General features: G+C 35.4%; 1 protein-coding gene across 4 annotated transcripts in view; it reads left to right on the plus strand.

Annotated features, from left to right (window-relative positions):
- MAPKAP1 (MAPK associated protein 1) overlaps positions 1 to 25,607 on the plus strand; it is a 115,037-nt gene that overhangs the window by 36,560 nt on the left and 52,870 nt on the right. For all 4 annotated transcript variants that reach the window (XR_010886135.1, XM_067308996.1, XM_067308999.1 and 1 more), the window contains exons 5-6: positions 14,304 to 14,476; positions 19,835 to 20,011. Coding sequence is in view for 3 of the 4 variants with exons in the window: in XM_067308996.1 (XP_067165097.1) it covers positions 14,304 to 14,476; positions 19,835 to 20,011 (350 nt within the window). In the remaining variant the exon portion in view is untranslated. The remainder of the gene's footprint in view (positions 1 to 14,303; positions 14,477 to 19,834; positions 20,012 to 25,607) is intronic.

The following is a 25,607-nucleotide window of genomic DNA, read 5'->3' on the forward strand; positions in this document are numbered from 1 at the left end:
CATTACAAATTAACAGTGGTCCTAGCAAAGCAGTGGGCTAAGGCGTGTCAAATAGTGATATGGATAAAGAAACCCAGCATTTTAAACTGTCAGAGCTGGGAGCATAGCTAGCCTTAGAACAAATTAATCACATATTGTCAACGCAAAGTTGCATCAAATTAACACATCGGATTCCAGCATATTAATGTGAGAATGCTTTCACCTGATTATTACTGCAAACCATTGCCACTCTCTGACTGCAAAGATATAATTAAATTGCTAAATAGAAAGTGCATATAATATCTCTGCATGCATTTAGGATGCATGAGCTGAAAAGATCACATCCTAGTAAGTGACAGTTTCTATTTGTGGTGAAACTTTACTTTTTTCCCCCTTTTTATTTACTTGGAAGTACTAGAGTATGAAATTAGAAAAGTTAGCAATGTTATTTGCTCTCTATACAGCTTAGGTGAAATACAGGTTTAATTTAACTGATATGCTATGCTGCGTATGAGTACATAATTAGCTTCACTCTTCTTCATCCTTTCCTGGGAGGAAAGAAGGGGGAAGACAAAACACTTGGCATAAAAGTTCAGAGTTTTAGAACAGAATAAGAAAAAGCGGGCGTCTAAATGTTGCAAAAGATGCTGCTAATTTATCTTAGATAAGTTCCTGGTCAATTTGTTTGAAATTAAACTGCGTTAAAACCTGTAAAGATCAGATATTGTCTAAGTTTGCCAAAAGTTTATTACATGTCCTGTGTATATTAACATGTGTTTGCTTATGAATTTGAATTACTTGCAGAAAATCTGTCTTGAACTTAAGTGCATTCATGGCAAAATGCTCAGTTTAATGAATTTGCTGATGAACAAAAGGTAGTTTTGTAACAAAAATAAATGTATTTAATTATCCTTTATAAAAATAGGTTAAATAATAATGGGAAAGTAATCAGCTGAGACTTTCTACTTTCCTTTGTAACCTTTCAAATAACATCAGGTGAAAAGTACTGCTTTTCACCTGTGCCTTTTAAGCTTGTGTCTCTTAACACTCTGGCTTCATGTTCTCTTTCACAGTGTCTTCTACACCTGGAACACGCTCTCTCTTCCCTGCCCAAATTCCATTTCTTTGCCCGGTTGTCTTGTGTTAATCTCTCATCCCTTAAATTCTTATATGAACCATTATCACAAAGATTGTGTTCAGGCTTGATTTTAAGTGCCTTATACAGATTGCTTTTCTTGTCAAAGGCCTTTGTATTTCAGCCATTTCTAAGTTAATGTGCTCCTCTCTAAAGCGTGCATGAGTACTGGAGATGTTGTGAAGTTTATGGACTTACTGGCATTCGAACTTGAATTTTTTGAAGTTTATGTGACCTTACCCATGACTTTTTGTGCATGGCAGAAGAGTGAATGGGGGACACACATTAATTCTCATCAGGATGGGGAACAAGAAACATACAGAGGTATAAACACATCAAAATAGGACTCACAGGGACTCGCAAACCCTGTTACTGGGATGAAGGGGAATAAAGAGCCCTTGGCTTCGATGGTGGGGCTAGGGTAGAGTGCCTTATGGAAGAGGGGGAGAGAGATAATTGTAGCTACTTTTACAAACTTAAAAACTAATGTAGTTTCCTGAACGTGCACTGATATGAAATCAAACACTAAAGGTTCCCCTTAGTAAGGGGGGGGAAAAAAAATCTCATGCTTGATATACTGAAAACAGTGTTGTAAAACGTTAAAATTATTGTATAATTTTAACAGTGTACATCTCTTCAAATTTGCCTTACTATAGCTGGCATCACTCGCATTTTCATTTAATTTTAACAGACGGGTGCCTACAAAAGAAAGCTTATACTACCTTTTACATCTTTAAAACTTTTTTTTTCATTTATCAAAAACAGTTTGAGTAAATATTTTACATATTTTAAGGAAATTAATAATGACCATAATTCAGGTTACATTAAGCTCTTCTGTGAGACTTAATTCTCTTTAAAAGACCGTAACCTGTCTTTAAAATTCTCTTTAAAAGACCGTATCTGTCCGGTAACCAGATCTATTATGGCCTTTTGTTAGGATCTGTTTTAAGTTTCCTAAGGAAAAGGAAAGTAAGTAACACAGAGGTTCAATCTGAAATACTTCGAAATGTTTGTGAAACATGGCACTTCCTACATTTCTGCCTTCATATTCTCATAGTGCAGTACTCGGAATAGTCGCCTGTCCTACAGCTGTTCTAAAAGCCAGGTGTGGCGCATGCTACGTTCGTCCTTCAGGAAAAGGGAAATGCTGGTAGCGAAGCAGATTCCGTTTCTGCCATTTATTTCATTTTGGGTTTTTTTGACGAAGTTCAGTGAAGGCTGGGGGGGTGGGAAGGGGGAAGAAGATAGTGTGAATAGAGAGATGAAGATTTAAGGCGAAGGGAGGCTGGGGAGAGTATGTTCAGCGTGGTGAGCGAGCTTTCCCGTAGACTGCGTGCACCTGCCGAGTTCTGTACTTGTGGTTTTTGCCTTAATATGCTTAACGTGTATGAGTTTGGATGGTCTGTGTTCATCTCTTCTTCTGCCAACATAGTCACCACTGATGAACAGACCAGCCTTGCCTGATTTATCAGATATGAAACAGATTTTGTGGCGAGTTTCCTGGGTTTGGCGTTAAAAAAGAAAGAAAGAAAAAAAGTTTCCTTACTTAGCAGTTTCTTTTATTAAGAAGTAACAAGCAGAAGGTACACTTTGGAGCCACAACTGTAAGATACCAGCCTTTATTTTTGCGAGAGAAATCATAATTCTGCTTGACTATTTAATTTCAAAAAATACTGTGAAGAGAAGACCATTGGGAGTACAAGTGGGAGCTCACTAACTGCTTCTGACCTTGCCCTGAGCAACCAGAAGACTCGAGATTTTGAGGGAAAAGCGAGTTCTTCTGCAACATACAAGCTCTTTTCCTTAATAGGAAATGTTATAAAAATCTTGAAAGGAAAATAGCTAGTTAAAATAAAATATGTAGAATAATTTTAATGAACTGGCAGTTTAGCGATGTATTTAAATAAAAAGCATTTTCAAAGCAATGGTCATTTAAAGCAACTTAATTAGAATTAAAGAATTTTAAAATAGATTTTATAATGCACTTGTTAATCTTTTGGTTGGATCATATTGTATTTTATTCTGTCTAATTGATTTTTAGCAATTTACTAATGTCATTATCTTTCCCTTAATTACAGATCAAACCAAGTGAAAAACGTATTCGTAAGTTAAGGTTCTTAACAGCCAAAGAAATATGGATTTGGTTTATTAGCAAATGTTTTTAATGTCTGATATTTGCAGGAGGATTGAATGTATACCTCTAACGGACATGTTTATTGTAAGAAACTTTTCTGAGGGAGATGAGTATTTTTTTAATTTCTCAGAAAATAGTCTTTTAGACTACACATTTATACTGACCCTTGTACTTTAAAAATAATTTAAAAACAGTGACACTAATTGTGAAGTAAGTGAATTTAAGGACTCTTTTATGGGTCTGTACAGGCACCTCAATATCACTAAAGAAAGAATTCTGGTTTTCTAATTAAACATTTAATCTACATGGAGCTGTAATAAGTGTTTTATTCTTGTTTCCACTACAGATCTGAATTTTCATAGTCTTTATGTTGTTTTATAGCACATTTTCTGAAATTAGAACCTAGAATTAGGTTCCTAACCACATACAGAATATTTTTATTTGTTTTTTTAATTAATTGTTTTAAATGGCTTTTGTCTTGAAATGATTTCAAACAAGAATCCAGCCTTTCCATTAAGTCAGCAGTGGACATACCTTGTGTCTTGTATTTATACATTATAGACTTTTCTTAAAGTAGTATTTTCAAGCAGAAATGTGCCACTTGTTTCAAATGCATTATGAGTAGGAAGTAAAGATCTATCCCGTATCCAGCCACAAGTGTAAAGCAAATTTATGAAGATAGGGTGTAATTATCAGAGAGAGATTTTACCCAAGATACTGGGATTATTAGACCAGTCTTCTGAAAAGTATCATGAAAACATTAATTCTGCAAAAAGCCAGGAGTTCAGGTTTTTCTCAACTCAGTCTGGGTTATTTGTATTGTTTGAGAATGTACATTATATGCTGTGTTAAATGGTATATCAAAGTAATTTTGTGTGCACAACAGTGGCAAAATCAATACTTTAATTAGGCAGAGTTTCAGTGCATATGTATAGATAATGTAAATATTATTTTCCAAAAGAGCTGGTTATAAAATTTTCACAACCAGTCAGTTCTGTCTATAGTCATGCTGCTAGTAGAAACGGAGACGATTCAGACACAGAAAATGTGTTAGGTTGCTATCACTACAGTTAATTAGAATTTCAGATTTCTTGGAAAGATAAAGCCATGGTCTGAACTTTGCTGCAGATTTGAGGAGTTTTGTTTGATAGTGCTGGGGAAGGGGTAGAATTAAGTCTTACAATTCTTTATTCTGCACACTAAGATAATTTTTCGTAGTTACCTTGAACTTAGTTACCCTCTTGATGTTGAGAAAGCAATGTCATACTCCTTTGTGTTCTCATTTCTTTCTGTTTGTAGGTCCTTCTTTGCAGAAGAATTAGTAGAAGCTATTAGTAGTTTTGCTGTTTCTGTCTCTTGTTCGCTGTGTCTGCAAGAAGAATTCAGGACTGGGTTCAGCAGTATTAAATGCAATTTGGCAGTAAAGCCCTGTATGGCAGTGTAACCCTGTTACTTAATCTCTGGAGAGAAATCATCAAACTGCAGTAGACTGCTGAGAGATCTTTTACCAAAGAGGTTTTGGTATTTTTCTTGGATTTAGTTTCTGTTCTTTTTGCATAAAGAGGAAATAGTTTCATTTGACAGAGCACTAAGGCGTTTATTCTTTTGTTCATCGATTTTGAACTACAAAAACTTTGACTATATTGCTGAAATCATGATTGTTTAAGTTTAATTTGAGTAAATGAATATACAATCTCCCTGACAAGTAATATATCCAAGTGAAACACTACATTATTTTTGTTTGTATAATCTTGCCTAGATTATTTGTCCTAGATCATTTTCTGAAGGCGGCATGTTTTATCCCATGACTTTTCTTCATGATAACAGAGTTGGGAGGAGTAACTTGCTGGTCAGCATCACATGTTGTGAGCAGCTTTGCAGTTCACTGCAGTGGTTAACAGTTATGATGTTCTCAGAAGTACCACGCGTGAACAGGCCATTGCTTTTCCCTTGCTATGTAAGCATGGCAAATCAGACAGCGTGATTAGTGTCTTGGGTTGTCTGGGTGAAGTCCCAGCTGAACTTATTTGACTTGTTCTTTGAGCCTTTCTGAATAATGTAAATGGAAACTTCAGTTTAAGGGACAAGCTTATGGAATGACTCTTGATGTGTATATATAATGACTGATGCTAAGAAAAAAAATCACATAGTACAGGAAATAAAATCCCATCTTCATGAGCAGCCTGACTGCTACATCATTTTCAGTCTCTCTGATGGTTTTTAAATTGAGGGGGAAAAAGCTGTTGTGATAATGTCACTAAACACTGCAGAACATATTTCCATATAAAAACCTGCCTAGATAGGAAATTCCAGTTAATAATAATTCGGAGAAAAACCTGTAGTAAAACTTGAGTGTGTTAACTATTAAGAGTTTAATTTGAGCTCTGGGGGAAATGATCTATCTAGATATGTACAGTAAAAATGATGAGATTTCAGGCAGGTTTTACAGATGATTTTCTCTTTCTTTTCAGGAATAATTGAGTCCTTTTAATGATAAACCTTGGTTGGTTTCTTTGAATGGTCTGTATGTAATTAGTTGTAACTTCAACTATTGAAATGTTTTGACAGAAAATATATCAGTTAGCCAATAAATTCTTTCTAGCATCTGTCTTAAGTATTTGTTCATTTTCTGCAACATACAGCTTCACTACTTCAGGTCAAATTTCAGATCCAACTCTGTTTTCTTTGTTACCTCTATCCTTTCCTTCAGGATGAGGGAGAATAATTAAACAGAACATCTTTTCCTAGCAGCTGGAGTCAAATTCCAGCTGACTGCAGCACCTGTGAAGATTGTACCTCTGCCTTCGGGCTGCGTGGTACGATGCCAGCCGTGGCTACATGGTGACGATGTGTTCAGAAGTGCACAGATTCGTCGTCGTAACGCGACTGCCCTTCTGTGAGCTTCAGATGGCAATAATGCCAGTGAATGCAAAGTGTCTGGTTTAGACTAATTAGAGGGATGATTTGTGAAACGTTGGCTATTTATTTAATTAATCACCAGCACAAAGCTATAAAACCCATATTTTAAAAATCCCTGTTAGTTTGCCATGTGGTTAATAGATTGTGGCACATTAAAAAGTGACATGGTGATGTATTAAAAATGTTCCACCTAAGGTTGGCTAATGTCCTCAAGGAACTTAAGCTGTCTGTTTTATGCAACAGAAGCTAAGGATTAAAGCCTCAGACCTGTTTAAGGACTGAATATTTGTAAAAACATTTATCTTTTGAATAGCATCTGTTCATTAAAATATCTCATGGCATATTTCTTGACATACAAGTAATGTTTATGGCATAGTTATAAGTTTTTGTTGCATTTTGTTATTACAAAAAATTACTCTATTCCTCAGTATTAGATTGTAATGTTTATTACTAAGTAAAATGTAAATAATTCTTCCAAAGTAGGCCATTCCTGTTCTTCAGTATGTGTAAACTAAGGTTAGTTTCATAGAACAAATGCCTTTTTGCTGCAGCTATAGCAATTGTATTTTGATAAATCTGAATGTATGTTTTCATTCTTCAGCAGAACTATTGGAACTGACTAGATAAGAGCATAATATCCCTAGTTAGCTCAATCCCATCTCAGTCGATATGAAATTCAGTCCTCGAGAGAAAGGCATCCCATGTACTGTGTTTGACTTCCATGATGCTGTAGGATTTGTGCTGACCTGCTGCACAGGAGGGGCTTTCATTGCTGGCAAAATGCCATTTGAATATGACAGCATTAAAGATGAACTGGATCCATTTGTCCTAAAAATGATACTCATATGAAAGTAAATGAGGCCTGGACTGTAAAAGGGGACTGTGGTCCCTCCATTTCTAAAGGATGTGCCAGAAAAAAATCATAACAGGAGATCATATTTACAGCACATTAAGTAAAATATTTTTAAGTGAATTGTATAAATGAATACATGTTACTATGATTGAAATATGCTGTTATAAGAATTGTATTTATTATTCCTTGCTTAGGACTTACCCAGTTTTATTAATTGTGGGAGTGAATACCAAGAAGGAACAGGCAGTAATTTTGGACATTTGATTAGCTGTTTATATATGTAAATCATAGTTTTGAGGTGCATATAAAAAATTGTTCAGGTGGAAGCTTGGAAGGAAACTGTCCAGCTCTGGAGGTTATGTTTCTCAGCTGTGTGTTGTATAATTAACTGGTACATTAGGAGGGGGGCTAGAATAAAACATGAGTATGTTAATGCAGCCTGGAGCTGATGTTGTAGTGATCATTGCAATGCAGATAAAGCATTTCTCATAACTGCTGCTGCCTACTGGAGCCTTTGAAACATCTGGACCTTTAATTGAAAAATAGTGTGGTGCTGTACAAAGCAGACATGCTAAGTGAAGTCAACAATTTAGAATAAAAAAAATTGTGTGTTATTTACCTTGCAGTTAAATATTCATACTTTGTTATGCTTTGTATAACAGGAAATTACCGGGTTAAATTTTTATGAACAGTGACAACATGAATAAGATAAATTAAGTATTTAACAATGTTAATGGAATTTTACTTTGTGATCTGCTAACTCTGCAACGCAAGCTATGATGATATAAAGGAGAATCCACTCCTGCTGGAGGAACGACTCTGAGGCTTCCTTTAAAACCTGTTCTCGGGATCGGCAGGCAGTAGTATGCTCACCTGCTGCAACTGTTCAGTCAATTTTGTGTTGTCCCATTGGTATGGCTACTGATATTTTTGATAAGTGACTTAAGAGTAATAAAATTGATCATAAGACTTATAGTAATGAAATATATCAACACTGGCTTAACCACCTGATGAAATAAATATCATTCTTATTTTGCCATTGTAGGGTAGTACGGCATGTTGGGGACTAAAAGGGGTAGAACTACCCTGTATTTTCGTATGAACAATAGGACCTAGCTTTATTCCTATGGATATTAATATAACACGCAACTGAACAGGCATTTTCTCCAGGCCTGTTTTAAGGCTGTGTAAATAAAATGAACAGACTATGTAGTAAATACTTAACCATCATGTTATGTTAGGTGATGATTTACTCACGGCACGAGGAGCTGCTCGTCGCAGCTCCGTGTTTCCCCCCGGGTAGCGTGGGCCTCGGATGTTGCTGCCGAGGGTGCTCATCGCCCGCCTGGCAGCCATGGGTGCTCTCTGCGCCGGATGCCGCCAGTGCCATTATATCGCACGATAGCGGAAGGGTCTCTGCCACATGCTTATTGAAAGCTTTTAAAATATTCGATCATCTGAACTTTTTTTATCACATTATTTTTTAGAACAGCCTTCTGTACTCATCCCCTCAAAAGCTGTTTTATTTAGAGGTGCATTGACTGCTTTATTTCCAATTATTTTGGATGAAGAAAAAATTACTCTAAAATACGACTTTGTTTTTAAAAATGCAGACCTTAAGAAATAGTGGTTTTCATGAGCTTCTTAGAAAAATTTTCTTTGTTGCCATAAACATTTCTGCTCTAATCTGTTAGAACTTTTGTTTGTGTTTGAAATCTATTAGCTCAGTGTTTACGGTTTTTTTCCCCCTTCATGTATTTTCTATGTATTGTTTAAATACATTTTTGAGTGAGTTATGTTTAGGACGAGATTGCTGCATCTCATAGTAAAACCAAATACCCTGTCACCTAAAACAAAAACATTTCACTTAGTTTAAAAGTGAGAAGAAATTTTGCATTTGGAAAAGGATAAACATTTGTTTCCATTTTGTATAATGTTTAACATGGTTTGCTGGGAGGTGAGTCAATGACTTGAATTAATTATAATTACTGGAGAGACGTATACTGATTGAGCAAATAAAGTAGTAAGCTCATTTGTGCCAAGGCCATCTAATTAAATGCTAACTTTGGATAAGCTGGATGTGCATGAAAGATTAATTTTAAGAGGTTTTTATGACTCTCACTAAATAATGATTCAGTAAAATCTTTGCATTATATCATTAGAGCATCTAATCTTAAAGTGATATAACATTTAGTCACAGAACTCTATTGTACAGGAAGATGCAGTAAATTATTATTGTTGAAAATTAATCATATTTTTCTCTAGGAAATGTTTATGGACTTTATTTTAATTTTCTACTGCAGTGTGCAGTAAAACAACTCAGATGTGAGAAGGACACAGCATACATGGTTTTCTCAATGACTATTTCATTAGCTTCCCGTTATCCAGGTACTTTAGAACTACATTTAGAAGTAAGTTGTCCTTGGGGTAGACAAAATTGTACCAAGTTTCCTATATAATCTAGGAGACTAATGGCCACACTGTAACCTTTTCGAGAAATACATCATGTAGTGTTGGAGAGAGGTATACATTCTTTAGTGGCCTTTGATTGAAAGTTGATATTAAATCTTAGAAAGACTCCTTGTATTCAAAGAATTGAAAGAGTATCTATTTCTTATTTTTAGATTTAACATGCTATATTTAAAGCATATTGACTTTATTATAGAATAAAATCGGGATAATGCTGAAACTGTATGAAGCCAATGAAAATCATTCTATATGCAGTTTTCCTGTCACAACTGTAGTAACCAGAATTTATATAATTAAACACCTCAGCTCATAAATATAATCCTACAAAATCTATGAAAATTCATAATTTGAGTTACCAGTCACATCTTTCATTCATGCTCCTATGTCTAGAAGTTCCAACAACATACATACATGCTGTTGTGCTACTTGTATAGTTATACTTAGCCCAATAACTTTTAAACCATTACTGTATATCCCCAAGGATTAGTGTACTATCATGTGTCTGTGTTTATTTTAGACAACTTGGGATATGTGGATTCACAGGAGCAGTAGTCGTAGATAGCAAATTATTCTTTTAGATGTAATTTGTTTATTGGTCGCTGTTACTTTCATTTTTAATTACAAAAGTGCATAAATATAAATTGAACTGCTTAATTCATTATAAAAAATAGAAAACAGGTATTTGTGAATTCAGCAAATTGTACTTTTCAGCAATGTCAAGTGTCAAATAACAGACATAATTCTGTGCAGTTCATAAATAGTAACAAAAAATAACTGTAATGTTATCTTATATAGCATTACAGTTATACAGTTCTTATATAAGAACAAAGATGTGCTAACCACTGAAAATTCTAAAGGTAGTTAAGAATTATTTCCTAAGTAGAAAACCCAGAAATATTAAGAAGCTAAGTGATTTCTTTGTGTGCACACTACCTATTAGCAATAAGTTGGGAAGTAGTATCCCTGTTGCTTGCCTACTCAAGCCCGTGTATGCTGCACAGGGCCATGTCTCCTCTGATGAATCCCAGTACTGTATGTTTGATGATAACGTGTCATTTTTGCTTTGCATGAGATGAAAATATTATAGAAATAGCAAATTGAAATTTTCATAAGAGCAGACTATATGAAAACACTAGGTAGCCTTAAGAGAATCTATTAATAAAAATATTAAGAAAATTTTGTTTGATCTATTGCATGTGTTTTGTGTGTATTCAGTTTCCCACTTTCTTAAAGGATTGGTAGAATATAACATTTCTAACAATAAAAGCTTAATGGAATCAGATTTGTGATTTCCTAGAAAATTAACGAGATATTTTGTCAATTTTATTCCAGACTTCATTTGTCAGAATATACAGTGTCCACTGACAAGCTAAAAGAATTTTTTGACAAATTAACTATGCCACAGGTGACAGATCAGGAAAATGTTAATTTAACAGCCCCTTTATGCCTCCCAGATTTATTGGAGGCTATTAAGGAAACTCCAAATGGTAAGGCCCCTGGCCCTGAATAGATTTTCCATTGAATTTTATACAGGATCTATTAATAAAGTTTGCTGCCTTTTTGAATATAGGTAATTGTACTTTATCTTCTGGGTATGTTCAACATTTACAGTCAGAATCCAATTTTTAGTTTGGGGAAAAAAGTAGTTATGCTTCCAGTAGTGTCTGTAATCTGGTTCTGAATGATTCCTCCTAAAGAAGTGACTATAAGCAACACATAAAATCCACAAGTTATTACTAGTTAAATCCAGTGTGGCTAGATCTTTGACTCTTGGCCACCAAGACACATAATTGGATCCCTTTTATTCAGTCCTTCCACCTACAAACCCTTACCTAATAAGCTTCGAAAAGGTAAGTAATTGAGCTCTGTGGGACTTCTTGCACAATTAATATTTTGCAGGTTCAGACTAAGAATATGGATTCATTCAGTCCAGTAGACAGGTACCTGATGTTTTGGATTTCTAACGCTGGTTCAGAACAAATGTCATCAATTTGTAATAAACATAGTGGAGATCTCCCCAACCCCCTTTGACTTAGTGATTGATCAGTCTAAGCCTTGACCCATGTATTTATAGGGCTTGCTAATTTTTCTTGCCTAATGTGACAATGAATGTTCTCATTATTAATTGAAATGTCTAATCAGCTTCTAAATCTAAGGTTTCGGCCTCTGTAATATCTTGTGGCAGTCAGTTTTAGAGCAGTTGTAATTTATACAAATATTTTATTTACTTTTTTAAAAATCTTGAGTATAATAGTAATGCTTTTGAGCCATTTCCCAGCAGTGCCACTAGTGGTATTGTTCCCCTGGTTTATAGGGTAACTGGTATCCTAATGCATGTATGAAGTACCTGTGTTTTAAGCCACATGTCATCTTCATGTTCATGCTGAATGTTTGTAAGCTAGAGAATAGTGATATTGGTAGTGGAGGGATTTGGACAGGCAAGACGGTAAAAACTGACTGGATGAGGCAGTGGAGATTTGGGGATGGGGAAGAATAAATTAAAAAAGGTAGCACAATGTAGGGCAAAGAAGGAAGAGAAGCACTGAAAGACAGTGTAGGACCTTATTTGTGATAATTGTAAGATCAGGTCCATAAGATGTATTCATTTTATCAGTACAGATTTTTTTGGATTAGAAGCTTATAAAACAGTCTGCACTTGTACTAGTGGCTAATGGGGTCGTCTGTCCTTTTTGCTTTTTAGTTGTAGTTCTCAGCCTCTTTCCTTTTCAGTCCTTTTTCTGCTTTTGTGCTATGTATATCAGTTGTAACCTTAGCAACAATTCTAACATCTGATTGTCAATTTTTCTTGGATCTTCATTAGTAAGTCTAAACTTTATTTTTGATCCTGACCTCTTTGGGTTTAAGACGTAACTAATTCAACACACCCAGGATTCACAATAATTTACTTGATAAGTGCTATTTACTGATTCAAAAGTAAATGTTGTTGAAACAGCAGGCCTCCCATTCTGACTGGTATGTCCAAACATTACCATAATGCAAGCAATATTCATAAATTTATGCATGTTAAGATATTCTCCTGGTCACTGTTTGCACCTGGACAAAGACAGGAACAGAGTTTGAGACTGGAGATTCATTATCTGATATTAGTTTAGTTTCCCTTAAAAATAAGCCTTGCAAGCAGGAAAGCAAGAGGAGGGGAATGGAGGGAGAGAAAGAAAGAAAACAAGCTGTTTTGTAGCAGTTACAGTTCTTTTGTGGTAATGTTTTCATTGGAGAAGTAAGGTTGTGGGTATAGTTGTTATTTTAGAGAATCAAAGGCACACAACAAGTAAACACTACAGCTGGATGCGTGCTTTAATACCTTCACTGGATCTTCTTAATTTGGAGTTAAAATTAATTTAAGAAAATGCCTTTAATCGCTCTCTTGCACATTAACATCTCTTGCCAGTTGCACTAGCGGGACATTAAGGCTAATCCAAATAAGCCTATGGCATGTCCCACATTCTGTGGAACGTGGCATTTAGCATTTAACGCAAACTTTATAGATCTTTATGTTGCTGTGTATTTTATGTTTTATATAGGTCTTAATCACCATAGTACCAAATAGATTTATTTTTTTTTTAATGCAATAAGTTCCAACAGAAAGCAGTATTAGTTTATACTTGGTTGTCTTCACATAGTTCAAAGTAGCTAAATGTGGGCTTAGCTGTATCTGCGATTTTGTCTTTGTCTTGGCAAACAAAGATCAAGCCTAAGATTTGTTTATAACCATATCTTAACCTCTGCATATGATTGACATTCCCTTTTTTTCACACTTTTATCCCTGGGTTCCGTTACCCGTTTTGCTTTCCCTTGTATGAGCAGTTTATGGCGTCTGTTAGCTGGTTGTGAACTAACCTTTGTTAGTTCAGACAGTTCCGTTGGTTCAAACAGAAGCAGTCACTGTTTCTGAATTTGTTTGCATCTAGAAGATCGACCCTTAAGTCTCATTAATTTATATGTGCAGACCTCTGTCAGCTGTGACAATCTCTTCTCATTCCTCCTTTCTGCTGGGAGGTGCTGGTCGGTCTCCCGTCTCCCTTACCTTTTTGTACCTGGAGAGTTTCCCTGCATTTTATCCCATTGTGCATCCAGGTGTGAAATCCTTTGCCTCCTTTTGTGTATCAGCAGGTATGTAAAATTGAAGGTGGATGGAATGAAAAGAGAAAAGAAAGAGAATGAGAACAGCCCCAAAGTAAAGCTGGAAGGAAACTAGAAGCATTAAAAAGCCAGTAGCACTGGCAACTTTGACATGTATTGCAGAACTAGTTTAGCCAGAGAAACTGAAGATGGTGATGAGACAGACTGCTTTGTGAATTAGGATGGAAGATGCCAAGGTACCAAAGAGAGAGTGATAGCTGTAGTAACAAGGGAATGTGAATTGACAGTTTTGCAGTTGAGAGAGGTAAGCTTTTCAAGCAGTGGGAAAGAAGTACAGAATAAAGCAGAAATGTAGAAATAGGAATAATGCTAACATTAAAGACTGATAGAAAAGCATTTTTTGAAGTTTTAGGTAAGCTCAATAGTTCTGCTTTTCTTAGATCTTGTACGAACATGGAATCTTGCAGTGAAGTTCACACTTTTTATGGAAATCTGTGAAATCATTGTGAAATCTTTCATATAATTTTTACCGATGCAGTAAACAGCATTAAAAGAATTGGAATTTAAACATTCAAACTTATTTCAGTTTTAAAAGTCATAGTAGTGTATTTTAATCTTATTACTGAAAGGAACTCGGTCTATAACAGATTTTGTATTACCTCTGTCATACTTTGTCTTCTATGCATTCTAATAAAACATGTTTTTCTCAACAGGGTCATGTTGGTACAACTGCAACCAAAAAAATTGATGTCTACCTCCCACTGCACACAAGCCAAGACAAACTGCAGCCTATGACAGTCGTGACGATAGCAAATGCCAAGGTGCACGACCTGATTGGACTAATATGCTGGCAATATACAAGTGAGGGCCGGGAACCAAAACTAAAGTAATGTGCTTTCTTTACTACCTCTTGATCTCTAATTTTCTCTTCTACGGCCCTTTTGCATAATGAAATGGATTTCCATACCAATATTTTTATAGCTAAATCTTACAGAAACCGCCTGCACATTTATCAGTATTTCCTTCTGAGCAATACAAATGCATGCATATCCATTTCTGTTTCAGTTCAGCTACCGAGTACTGTGTAATGATAAGCATGTGAAACCATGGATCTGTAAATGAACCCTAATTTCAAAACACTGTGTTAAAAATAATATAAATCTTATCTCTTCTAGTGTCATGGAGACGTCTTTTATTTTATGTCCCATCTATTTTTTTTTATAGTGTCCCTAATGACTAAGATCACAAGTATGTCAAATAGAATTTAGAATTCATCTGTAATTCCCTTCTTTTGTTTGTTTTGGGAAAAGGTACCAAGATTCTGACTGTCTTTTGTCTGCACCATACCAGGTTCCTCCTACAGATTCACAAAAAGAGGAATCACTGTACTGGGTGACAGAGTGTCTTGGAAGCATTATTAGTGTTCTGATGAAACCATATATTACATTTTAACTATAATGCTTAAAATAAGTCAGTCAGAATTCTATCATAGAATACTAGCATTATTATTTACTTGCTTTCAGTTGTCATTTTGCTGACATAGTGACCTTGATTAATATACACACATTAAAATATTTCTGTTTTTCTAAGAATTGACAGGTTTAGGGGCTAAAGGTGTATTGTGCTTTTCTTTCCAGGTAATCATCCTGGAAAAATAAAAAAAAAAATAAAAATATTCAAATAAGGATCTTGCAAACAAAATAAATACTAGTTTTGTTTGAAAGTATGAAAAAGTTGTATTCTTTATAACAAAAAATTATTAGTTATGCACTATTTTATAATTGCTATAAGACTTTGACCTCAATCACCTTGGCTTTTTGCAAAAAAAAAAAAGATCAAAATCTGTGTCGTCCTTTAGAAATTCTTGGTTTCAGTAAATCGATGGATTTTTCGGCATCTTTGGTAACCATTGCTTACCTCTTCATTGTGAAAAAAATTTGCCCTTAAATTTGTGTGACTAAATAATGGATTGAGTCTTGCCATGCTGGTGATCTAGCATTGTTTAGTAAAAGCCATTACTTTATCTTGATAGGTCACAGAAGTTATATAAAAAAGGTACTTCAGACCCACTCATCTAAATAACTTTGCTTTTAAAAGAGTTATATAAAATCCAAAGAAATACTTCCATTTTTTTGCTGGGTCATAGAACATGAAATAAGACATTAATATAGTTTATTACAGAGGCATTAATAACGGTTATTAGCTGATGACTTTTCTGGTGCAAAGAAAGGTTAACAGTTCTGGTTGATGTTTTTATATGAGCCAGTCAATTTTTCATGTTTCAGATTTCCTTTGTTCCTGGAATATTTGTTGAATGTTTTTTTCTTTGGTACTGTATTTTATAGTTGTTGCTCTTCCAGCATTTTTCAAAAATGTTTGAGAGCTCTATAATCTTCTCTGCTGCTATAGCACAGTTGTAAGGGGAAGACATCTCTGAAGGGGAAAGGGAAGGTGCTGAGAGTTAACTTCAACTCCCTTTCCTTAGGATCCTGCAGGTTGGCTGATTTCTGTTTAGTAGGTGAAGGGCAGCACAGAAAAGCAGCCCCTCTTGAAGACAGAGCTTCAGGGATGTTGGTGCATTGGGTCTAGGATTTCCCTTAGATCTTCTGAAGGAGAACATTTATTTAACGCCTTTTATACGGGAGAAGGAATGTAGAATTATTTGCAGACAATGCCATTTCATTTGCTGTTGTTAATTTCTGTTCTATAAATCATGCATTCAAAAAAGTATCCTTTGTGTATTATTAGCTTATTTTTTAACAAGTAAGACACCACTAATGTCAATATTTGGACACATGAATATATTTCAGGAACACAGCACACCTCAAATGGAACAATGCCAGTGGGTAGAAGTAGTCCGTGAAACATCATTGCCCACAGCAAAAGTCAGCAGTGGGAGGAAATGAATTTCACTGTCTGCCTTGAAGGATAAGATATTATGAGGTGTCAAAGAGTGATCATGACCAAGGAGGCTGTCCAATGTACTCAAATCTCAGGACAGAAATAATAAATAATGGAGGCTGAGGAAAAATAGCTTTTTGTAGGTTACACATTCTACATTTTGGTTTTGGCCCTGATTGAGTCAGTTTAGTCAGTATTTAAAAAAAAAAAAAAAGTATAGTTGTGAAGTTGCATTAAAATACATATAGATAATGTTTCAAATTTTACATACACTGCATGGAAAATGGCAAATATACTTACTATAAATACTGTTGGAGAATAGTGACAAGGTTATAGACTTAACTGTGAGAAACAGCTCCTCTGCCTTTAGGAAAAGATGTCTTGTGGTAAGATTCTTTTTCCTAAAAAGTAGATATAAGAGCCTACAGTGAGTGAGTACTGGATGACAGCTTTGAGGATGTTTTATATACATTTAGCCTAGTGGGTTTTTTTATTATTATTATTTTTTGTCTCTGTTCGCTGTCTTTTGATATGAGGAATCACTGACAGTGCTGGCAACTCTGTTCCTGGCCTGTTACATATGAACTTGAGTCATAACCCACTGGACCATTCTGGTGCCAACCCCTGATGGATGTGCTCTAATGGTTCTGTCTACAAAAAACAAACAAACAACCCATATATACTATAAGTATAAATTCTAGTGATACACAACATTCAAATAAACTTCCTTATTTTAGAATTTAAGAAGACTTACGTCCGTTCCTCACTGTAGTTAAGTTTTGAATTCTGTCCATAGCAAATGCAGATTCTCAAGATTTTGAACCTTGTAATTTGAATGCAAAATTCATGACTTTGATCTTATGCTGGTGGAGGTTCAAAATGCAAAACACGTTTACCCACTGGACTTGTTTTTTCAATAGATTACCTGTAATAGGTATTAAGAAAGTACTTGGTGTTATCTTCACTAATTATTGGGACCTCATCTATTTTATGTTGCTATTTTGATCTCATTCCAGATTATAATAAATGCTTGTAATAGCTCTGAAGCAAGCGTGTGTGAAAATAGGTACGATTTCAGTAGGCAGTTCTTACGTCAACACCTTAAAGTGTATGTTAATGCAGCATTTGCTTTGACAGAACATCAATGTCTGTATTAGGTCATTTATATTTCGATTCTTTTTTGCCACGGGTAACATGAAACAGTCTCTTTTTTAACACAAATGTGTGTTTTGATGAAATTCTGATTTAGCTCATCAAAATAAGCAGATCTTCAAGGCTGTGACTTAGCTTTGTTAACGTTCAGGAACCTACTCCATGTCTGAAGACATTTGCAACCCCTTTAATTTATGAGATGTAACAGACCTTGTGTCTTTGCAGTATAACTGGTGTAATATAAAATGGTATCACCACTGCCATGTTTGGCATTTGAATTGCTTTGAGACCATACTGAATGCGTTCTGTTGCCTGCATGTCTATATGTTCCCTTAGCTTTAATGAGTATGATGCAAGTGCATCAAGTACCAACTGAAAATGGTAACTTTATTTACCTAGAACTTTAAGCACACATCAGGCTGCACATCGAAAAATTCTGTCAAACACGTAGGGCCCTGTATTAGAAAATTAGCAGGAGACACAGAACATGGCTCTGTAAAGACAGGCTTTGGGTGAATATTCAGACTAGAATGTCTCATAACACAGGGTGATTTTTAAGTTATTTTGGAATGGACGTAATGAGGATGCAAAGCTTTCTTACTGTCTGTTGGTGGAAATCCAAATAGAATCAAAGAAGAATACACTTGCGAAGGACCTAAAAATCATGCCGGGCATTTCTGTAATCTGAGCAGGATCAGCTGTATCTGTACATTCACAACCTGTTTGTCTAGCTGATTCCTAAAAAGACTTGCAACAATGAAAGCCGCAAAACCTCCCTGAGCACTTTCTTTGTTTGGGTCGAAGCCCTTGCAGTGTGTAAACTCTGTTGCCAGTGCTACCTTTGACCAGCTTTCCTAAAGGTTACTTAAATGCTCTTGAAGAAGTTAAAAACTAGTTCTACAGTGATGTTCCAGTTCTTCACAACAATCCGGAGACTCATAAAAGTTTCTTTAATAGTATTGCAGAATTTCAAAAATTTATAGCGACAAGCATTGCTGGATTACCTTTTTGTTAGCCATCCATTTAGCAAATTTACAGTTTACATTAATATTAATGCATCATTATTACCTGTTTTATATAATAAATATCTTAAGTCGTGACAGTGTGCATATAGATCACCTGGACTAGCACTCTCAATAAAGCACAGTTGCAACCAAAGGTTTGTGAATTAATTGAGAAAATTGCAAATCAGGTAGTCAGTGAAATAATTCATTGTCACATCCAATCAATAAACTTTGTAAATCAACTCATTTAATTCAAAAAATGATCTATATAGATCAAGCGACCAATTAAACAATTAGCATACACTTTGCAATTAATTAATTTAAGCATCAATCATGCAATTAAAACTCCAAATTTAAACTGCAGAGTTTAGAAACATACTGCCATGTGAACATTCAGGCTATACTTCATGGCTCTGGAAAATGTCTGAATGATGGCAGATTTACAATAACAAAGGATACTTATTTGCAACTGAATAATTTAAATATTAACATTTGAAATAGATTTTAATATTAGGAAAGTATGATTAATATTATGTTTTGTATGGATGGATAGAGTTATTTCCCTATAGGTCTTAGTATGTGGAAAGAGGCTTAGATTTTGTTTTGCATCTTCTCCATGCAGCATCTGTTTAAAACCTCCTGTGTTATTTAGTTCTGCTTGTTAGTATATGCTAATTTTTAACAATTGGTACTGTACTGAACACTGTTTTTTTTTACTTTCCTTGTAGCTTCTCCCTTAGTTTTTGTTTATTACACTGTTTAGATATCTGAGATAGTTCTCTACTTTGCAAGTATACATTCAGTAAACTTTTTCACTGTTGCTTGATGTATAAGAGGAATATATGGACACTGTTTGTCCTTAATTCTAAAATTTAATGGTCATATAAATACATTTCCACAAATGGGGAAATAGTATCACCTGCTTTATGAAGTCATGAAACTTTTGTAGACTTTGATGTATTTTAATCACTGATCTGTCATTATTTTGCTTACAGTTCAGTTAATGCTGAAGTAAGACTTGAATCTTTATATAAATGTGTCATCAGTGGCTTTTAAGTGTATTATTTCTGTAACAAGTGTGTCTGCTTGCTTATTTTCTGTAACATTTAGCAGTTGACATTGATCTGCAGAACAGCGTTTGTTGTCTAGTTTCCCTCCTGAATAAATTTGCTTTTTGTCTGTTGCAGTGACAACGTCAATGCCTACTGTCTCCATATTGCTGAGGATGATGGTGAGGTTGACACAGATTTTCCACCCTTGGATTCCAATGAGCCCATTCACAAGTTTGGCTTCAGCACTCTGGCCTTGGTTGAAAAGTACTCGTCTCCCGGCCTGGCAGCAAAACAGTCGCTCTTTGTTCGAATGTGAGTATGGATGCGAACTTTGCAAATTATCTTAACATCTGGGCGTCCGTGCCACCTCCACATCTTTTTTTTTTTTTTCCCCCCTCTACTTTTCTTCATTTGAATTTCATAAAATTCAGGGGGCACGTGTATTTATGATTCTTTGCAGATGATCCTGCAGTATAGAGTCTTTCATGAGGCAGGTAAGAAAATAAATGCTGCTGAAAGTACCTCAGATGAGAGACTCTGAATCTAAAACTACAGAGGGAGGAAAAAAAAAGTTGTTGATTAATTTGGAAAAAAATAAATTATCGCACTCCTGCTAATAAGTATTTGAGCTCATAATCTTCATTTTGATCCAAACACGATGCTTATTTATGAAAAATATTTTGAATAACAAATGAAATAACATATGTAATAGGTGTGAGAGAGTTAAAGTTTCCAAAACATTGATGCTGGATGAAGATAGTTTACCCAGAGACCTTTGCAGTACATACCAAGAACTGATACTGCTAGTCATTTTTTGACTTTTTTGGGAAAATGTGTTAAATTTTAGCAGAAGAAATATACATGTATGGTGTTTGGGCATCCAAGAGATGAGACACATGAATCTTCTTTTTAAGCTTGATAGGCAAAGTAGTGAATTTATATTTAAAGACCAACTGAAAACATTTCTAATTGGTAGGCTAAATAACAAATAATTTTAAATGCAATAGTTATAGAGTTTTTTAATAATACTGCTCTGACTGAGGAGGGAAGTGATGAGTAAATAAAGGTAATAGTTAGAATATGACTAGAGAGGCCACTGTACAGTCCAGAAAGAATCAAAGAGGGAGCCTCCCACACAGTACTTAATCTTGAAACTGTCCTGTTTGTAGTTCAAGAGGAATTTGATATGTAGTTCTTAATAAATTAGTATCAGTAGATATATACTGTGCTTGACCGCCATTATTTTTCCTTACTTGTGAGAGAAGTGTCTTTTAAACCACAAAAAGCCTTAATTACTAATACACCGTATTAGTAACATAAGTCACTTCTTACTTGGGAAAAATATTTAATGTTTGAATTTCTCAAAATGAAAATGCTAATTTAGCTTTCCTGATTGTTTTTGCAATTTTAATAGAGTATTTTAGAACATAAAGGATTATTTACATTTCAGAATCATACAGCTGCTTCCAGTTCTGAATAATCAGACATAAAAAATGGTTCCTGACCTATTTAATTCATTTTTATATTCATTATTGTGGACTTTGTATCTTAGAAACGGGTCTAAAGTGTCGTACTGAAAGAGATTATTGGAAATCCCACATGTATTTCCCAAAGGCTCATTCATTCCTTTCCATTGCATTAGCTCATTGGAAAATAAAGTATTCTCTCAACAATATTTAAAAATAAGTTATTTAAGGTAACCATATTCAGCTTTGCTGAACTGGATGCTGTCATGTGGCAGCTTGCTTATACAAAGAGGGAATGAAGCCGTCTTTCAAGTCGTGTTACAAGGTCCTTTTTTGTGTTGTGCAGGTTGCAATCCCACAGTTGGGCCAGGCAGCTGACTGCTTTTCTTCCTATGGGATTGCAGAGTATTTAGTTTCCACTATCTGACTGAGGAATGCTGCATGTTTTATCTGAAAGATGGAATCTCTCTCTCACCTGCATGCATTCTCTAGAGTCAATGCTCTTCCCATGAATTTGATTTGTAATTGATTTTTCAGACAAAAATATCCTTTAAATCCTTTAAATAATATCTTGATTTTTCTTTTTTTTTGTAAAGTACTGTAACAAAATGTGAACAGTTGCTTGTATATTTTAACAAGTCTTTTTTCAGCTCCCTTCTTAATATTTACGAATGTTTTTTTAGCAGGCCTAAGGGTGACTGCACAAAATGTGCTCACAATGTCTTCTCTTTTGTGCACAGATATATCAGCTACCTTTCCACTTTCAGCCCTGATGCTGCTGTTACAAAAAATACCGTGACAAATTATTAGATGCTTATTAGGCAGTTCCAGAGAAGTGTATAGGAGGGGTTGTCAGCAGTTACAAGAGGAGTAGCTAGCCATATACAAAATAAGAATAGTGTTGGCAAAGTGGTGCAGAATTCACAAAGATTCGAAAAGCCAGAGCTTATCAGGAGAGGGAGAACAATTTTTCTGTAATGTGAGGATAGCTTTTTTTTTTAACAATAGTAGACTGAAGCATGTCAGTAAGATGCAACTCTAGGAGTTGGTGATATCCTCTTAGAAAAAGTAACTCTTTCATGGCCTTTTAAAATATCTCAGGAGAGGTGAAAGACAAATTTTGAGTCACATTTTTCAGGCTTTCACTGTGTTCATCCATTGAAAAAGAGGGAGCAAAGGAATTAAATTTGACAGGTTTCTTTTAATACAAATATGATCACATATTCCTTATTAGTAGGTAAAGGCAGATTATCTTTTGCTTTAAAATATTTTGTGGTCATGTGAGTTCAGTGTTTTGTATCCTAACCGGGCAGGCCCTGCCGATTAGAAATAGGACAACCGCATCCTAAGTAGTGCTTTTCTGAGAGAGTTTGTTCTTTGTATCCACATGTTAGTATGAAATTGTTTTTACTTCCTATGTAAATGGTTATTAATAAATATTTACATTTAAATTGGATTTTTAATGTGGTTCCTAGAATAGAAAATTGTTTGGTCATCACTCGATCAAAAGATGGTTACTACTGTGAGTTTAAATGTATATGCGGTCTCATTTTTATAGGAATTTGTTTTAAATTCTACATCTTCCTTTTCTGTCATCCTACTAGTGCATGTAATTGTGTTTTTATGTCTTGCATCTCTTTTTTTTTCTCCTCATGCTAAAGTATTTCAGCTGCTGCTTTGTCAGGCTTGTGACTTGTAGTGTTTATTAATATTGTATCACTGTTGAAAGAAGTTGATGCTTCTGAGAAGAAACTTCATGATGAAGCATGATGTTTTATTTCAGATCTCACCCGTCCTGTATTTTGGATATATTCTCAGATGTTGTGCAGTTCGCTGAGCTGACAGTTATGGAACCTCGCCGGGGACCCTATTTCAGCAGGACATATTTGAGCAAAAACAGTTTGCAGAACTTTATACGCTTAAACTCCTGCCAAGGCAAACTCTTACCCACTTGAGTTAGTTATAAATACCCAGTGGTAGTGGTTGGAAGTAGCCTACAGTGCATTTTATATTCTGAGCTGAATGTAAGTGTCTTTGTGGTTATACAGAGTAGTAAATAATTGAGTTTGATTAGGGAGAGGGACCTCATTATCCCCCCACCTGTGCCCAGCTGGTAGGGGAGGGTCGAAATGAAGCCATTAGCTGTCTCTCTTACTGGCATCTCAAAGAGCTCAAATACATCTGTGTCTTATTTTCTTTTCTGGCACAATCAGTCGAGCAAGCTAAGCAGGCATGACCGAATTTGGCAAGTTCCAAGGACTCTGGCAAAGTTACACAAGGAGAAGACGGAGGGCAGTCATTCTGGCTTCTAACTGCCCATTAGTCTAGCGAGTTATGTTTTTGGAAAATGTCTGTTGTGGAAAGGAGTACTTTGTCCAATGTCAAACGCTGCATTCTCAAACAATCCTCTTTGATGTCGAATATGATTTGTCAGAAGGAGTCAAACAAAGCACTGCATTCATGTAAATGCAGACTTTGTGAGATGGTGAAGTAATACCTGGAAGACTTGAACGAAAGTTGCTTAAAATAAATCTGTACTATCATTTAGGATTTTTTTTTCTTGGAAATTTTATCACAACTTGACATGCTGTATCAAATGGTGTTTCTAGGAGTTGTAACTCAGCTGCCAGTTGGCATATAGATGAAGTTTGGCAGTGCAGTTCCTCTGCTCAGTAGCACCTTTTCCTGTTTTAATATTATGTTTAAATTGCTTTGACTATTATGTATGTTTTTTTCAAAGTAGCACCACTATTATACCTGGTAGATTAAGGTTTGAAACATTTTTAAAATATCAAGCTTTCATAGTACATTTACAAATTCAAAGCTTTGAAATGTGTATTTATTCAGGCTAAAGAAGTGCTCCCCGATAGGCCTGTTACCAGTTTTTAGATAGGTGTAGGTAATCTATAAAATATATTTTAGAATATTCATAAAATGCAAATTTAAGAAAATTAACATAGGTGCCTAAATTGAGAAGGTAGGCTCCTGGGAAGCAGGGAAAGGTAGGATTCCAGGAAGTGAGTCGGAGCAGAAAGGTAACTTGTTAGATTTCTAATGTTAGATTATGGTAGTGTCAAAATATAGACAACTAAGCCAAAGAGCACAAGAAGTTATCTAAGGCTAACTTTAGATACACAAAAGCAATTTTATTTAGACTCATAATTAAAAATGTGGCTGGCATAGTCATTCTGATTCATAGCATTACGCATTTTATCTTAAAAAAAAAAAAAAAAAAAAAAAAATTACCCGTCTGAAGTTAAATACATTGTGCAAACTGGGATTTTTAGTCTTAACTCTGACTCTGTGCTGATCAAGTGGAAATCATTATTAGTCACTCCCAGGCACTTTCAACCATGCCAGCCATTTTCTGCAGAGAGCTTTAAGTGCTATAAATTCCACTTCATTAAAAAAAAAAAAAAAAAAAAAAAAAAAAAAAAGTTGTTCCAGGTTGGAAAAACAGCTTTTGGAAAAGTTTATTTCTCATTCAGAACAGAAGCCTTTCGTCTTCTAAGTGTCATTTTTTTATGTAAACTGAGCCCGTGGAGAAGATGCTGCAGAAATTCCCGGCCACCTCTGACCCCCTCTCCCCCCAGAACCACGTCCGCGGCTGCGGAGCTCTGCGGCTCTTGCCTTTGCTGTTTGTTTTCTTTTTCCTCCTCTGAACCTTGCCACCCTGGCTCCAGCACTAAGGCTGTAAAAGAAGATGGAAAGCCAAGTTACCTCAGAATGATCACTATCATTAACATTCACGGGTGGTTCACTTATCATTCCTGACTGCACAGACATGGCAGCCGTTATGAAACGTCCACAGGTGTAGCACGATGATACATATTACATTGTGCCACAATGGATTTATGTATTCTGTAACAAAAGAAAAGTGTAATGAAAAAATACAGAAGGTAATCCTTTATTCCTCCGCTGCACAATTTATCAGTAATGCCTGTGGATGATAAGTGCCAGGGATTTCCTTTGCTTGATTTAACCTTGTCACCCAGGTATGTTTTTGTAAAATGACAGAAAATACAAGCTAAGGAATTTCTTTGGCTTCCAATTTGTAAGCAGCAGTTCTAATTGATAAAATAGCATGTGTTTGTCCCACTTTCTAGTGTGCTGACTTAAAATAAAAGTATCACGTATTAGCAGAGTATGCTAAACCATACGTAATTTATAATCGTAATTAAGGGTATGCTGGAATAAGGTTGAGCAAGGGAAGTTCATGCACCCTATCCATACAGAGCGTAGCTGAGAAGCTGGCAAGGTAAGCTGGGACGTGTGTTTCTTCCAGAAGAGCCTCACTGTGCTGTTTGCCTATAAAGGAGGATAGCTGTGGATTGATGGCATTTCAAACGAGCCCGTGCTGAAGGGGAGCTCCAAGATGCTTTCGCTGTTGACTGGTGCTCCGGCGTGCCAGGGATAGTGCTCTACTTCTCCCTTTCTCTGCG

The sequence above is a fragment of the Apteryx mantelli genome, chromosome 21 (genome assembly GCF_036417845.1).
Source record: "Apteryx mantelli isolate bAptMan1 chromosome 21, bAptMan1.hap1, whole genome shotgun sequence".
Taxonomy (NCBI): Eukaryota; Metazoa; Chordata; class Aves; order Apterygiformes; family Apterygidae; genus Apteryx; species Apteryx mantelli.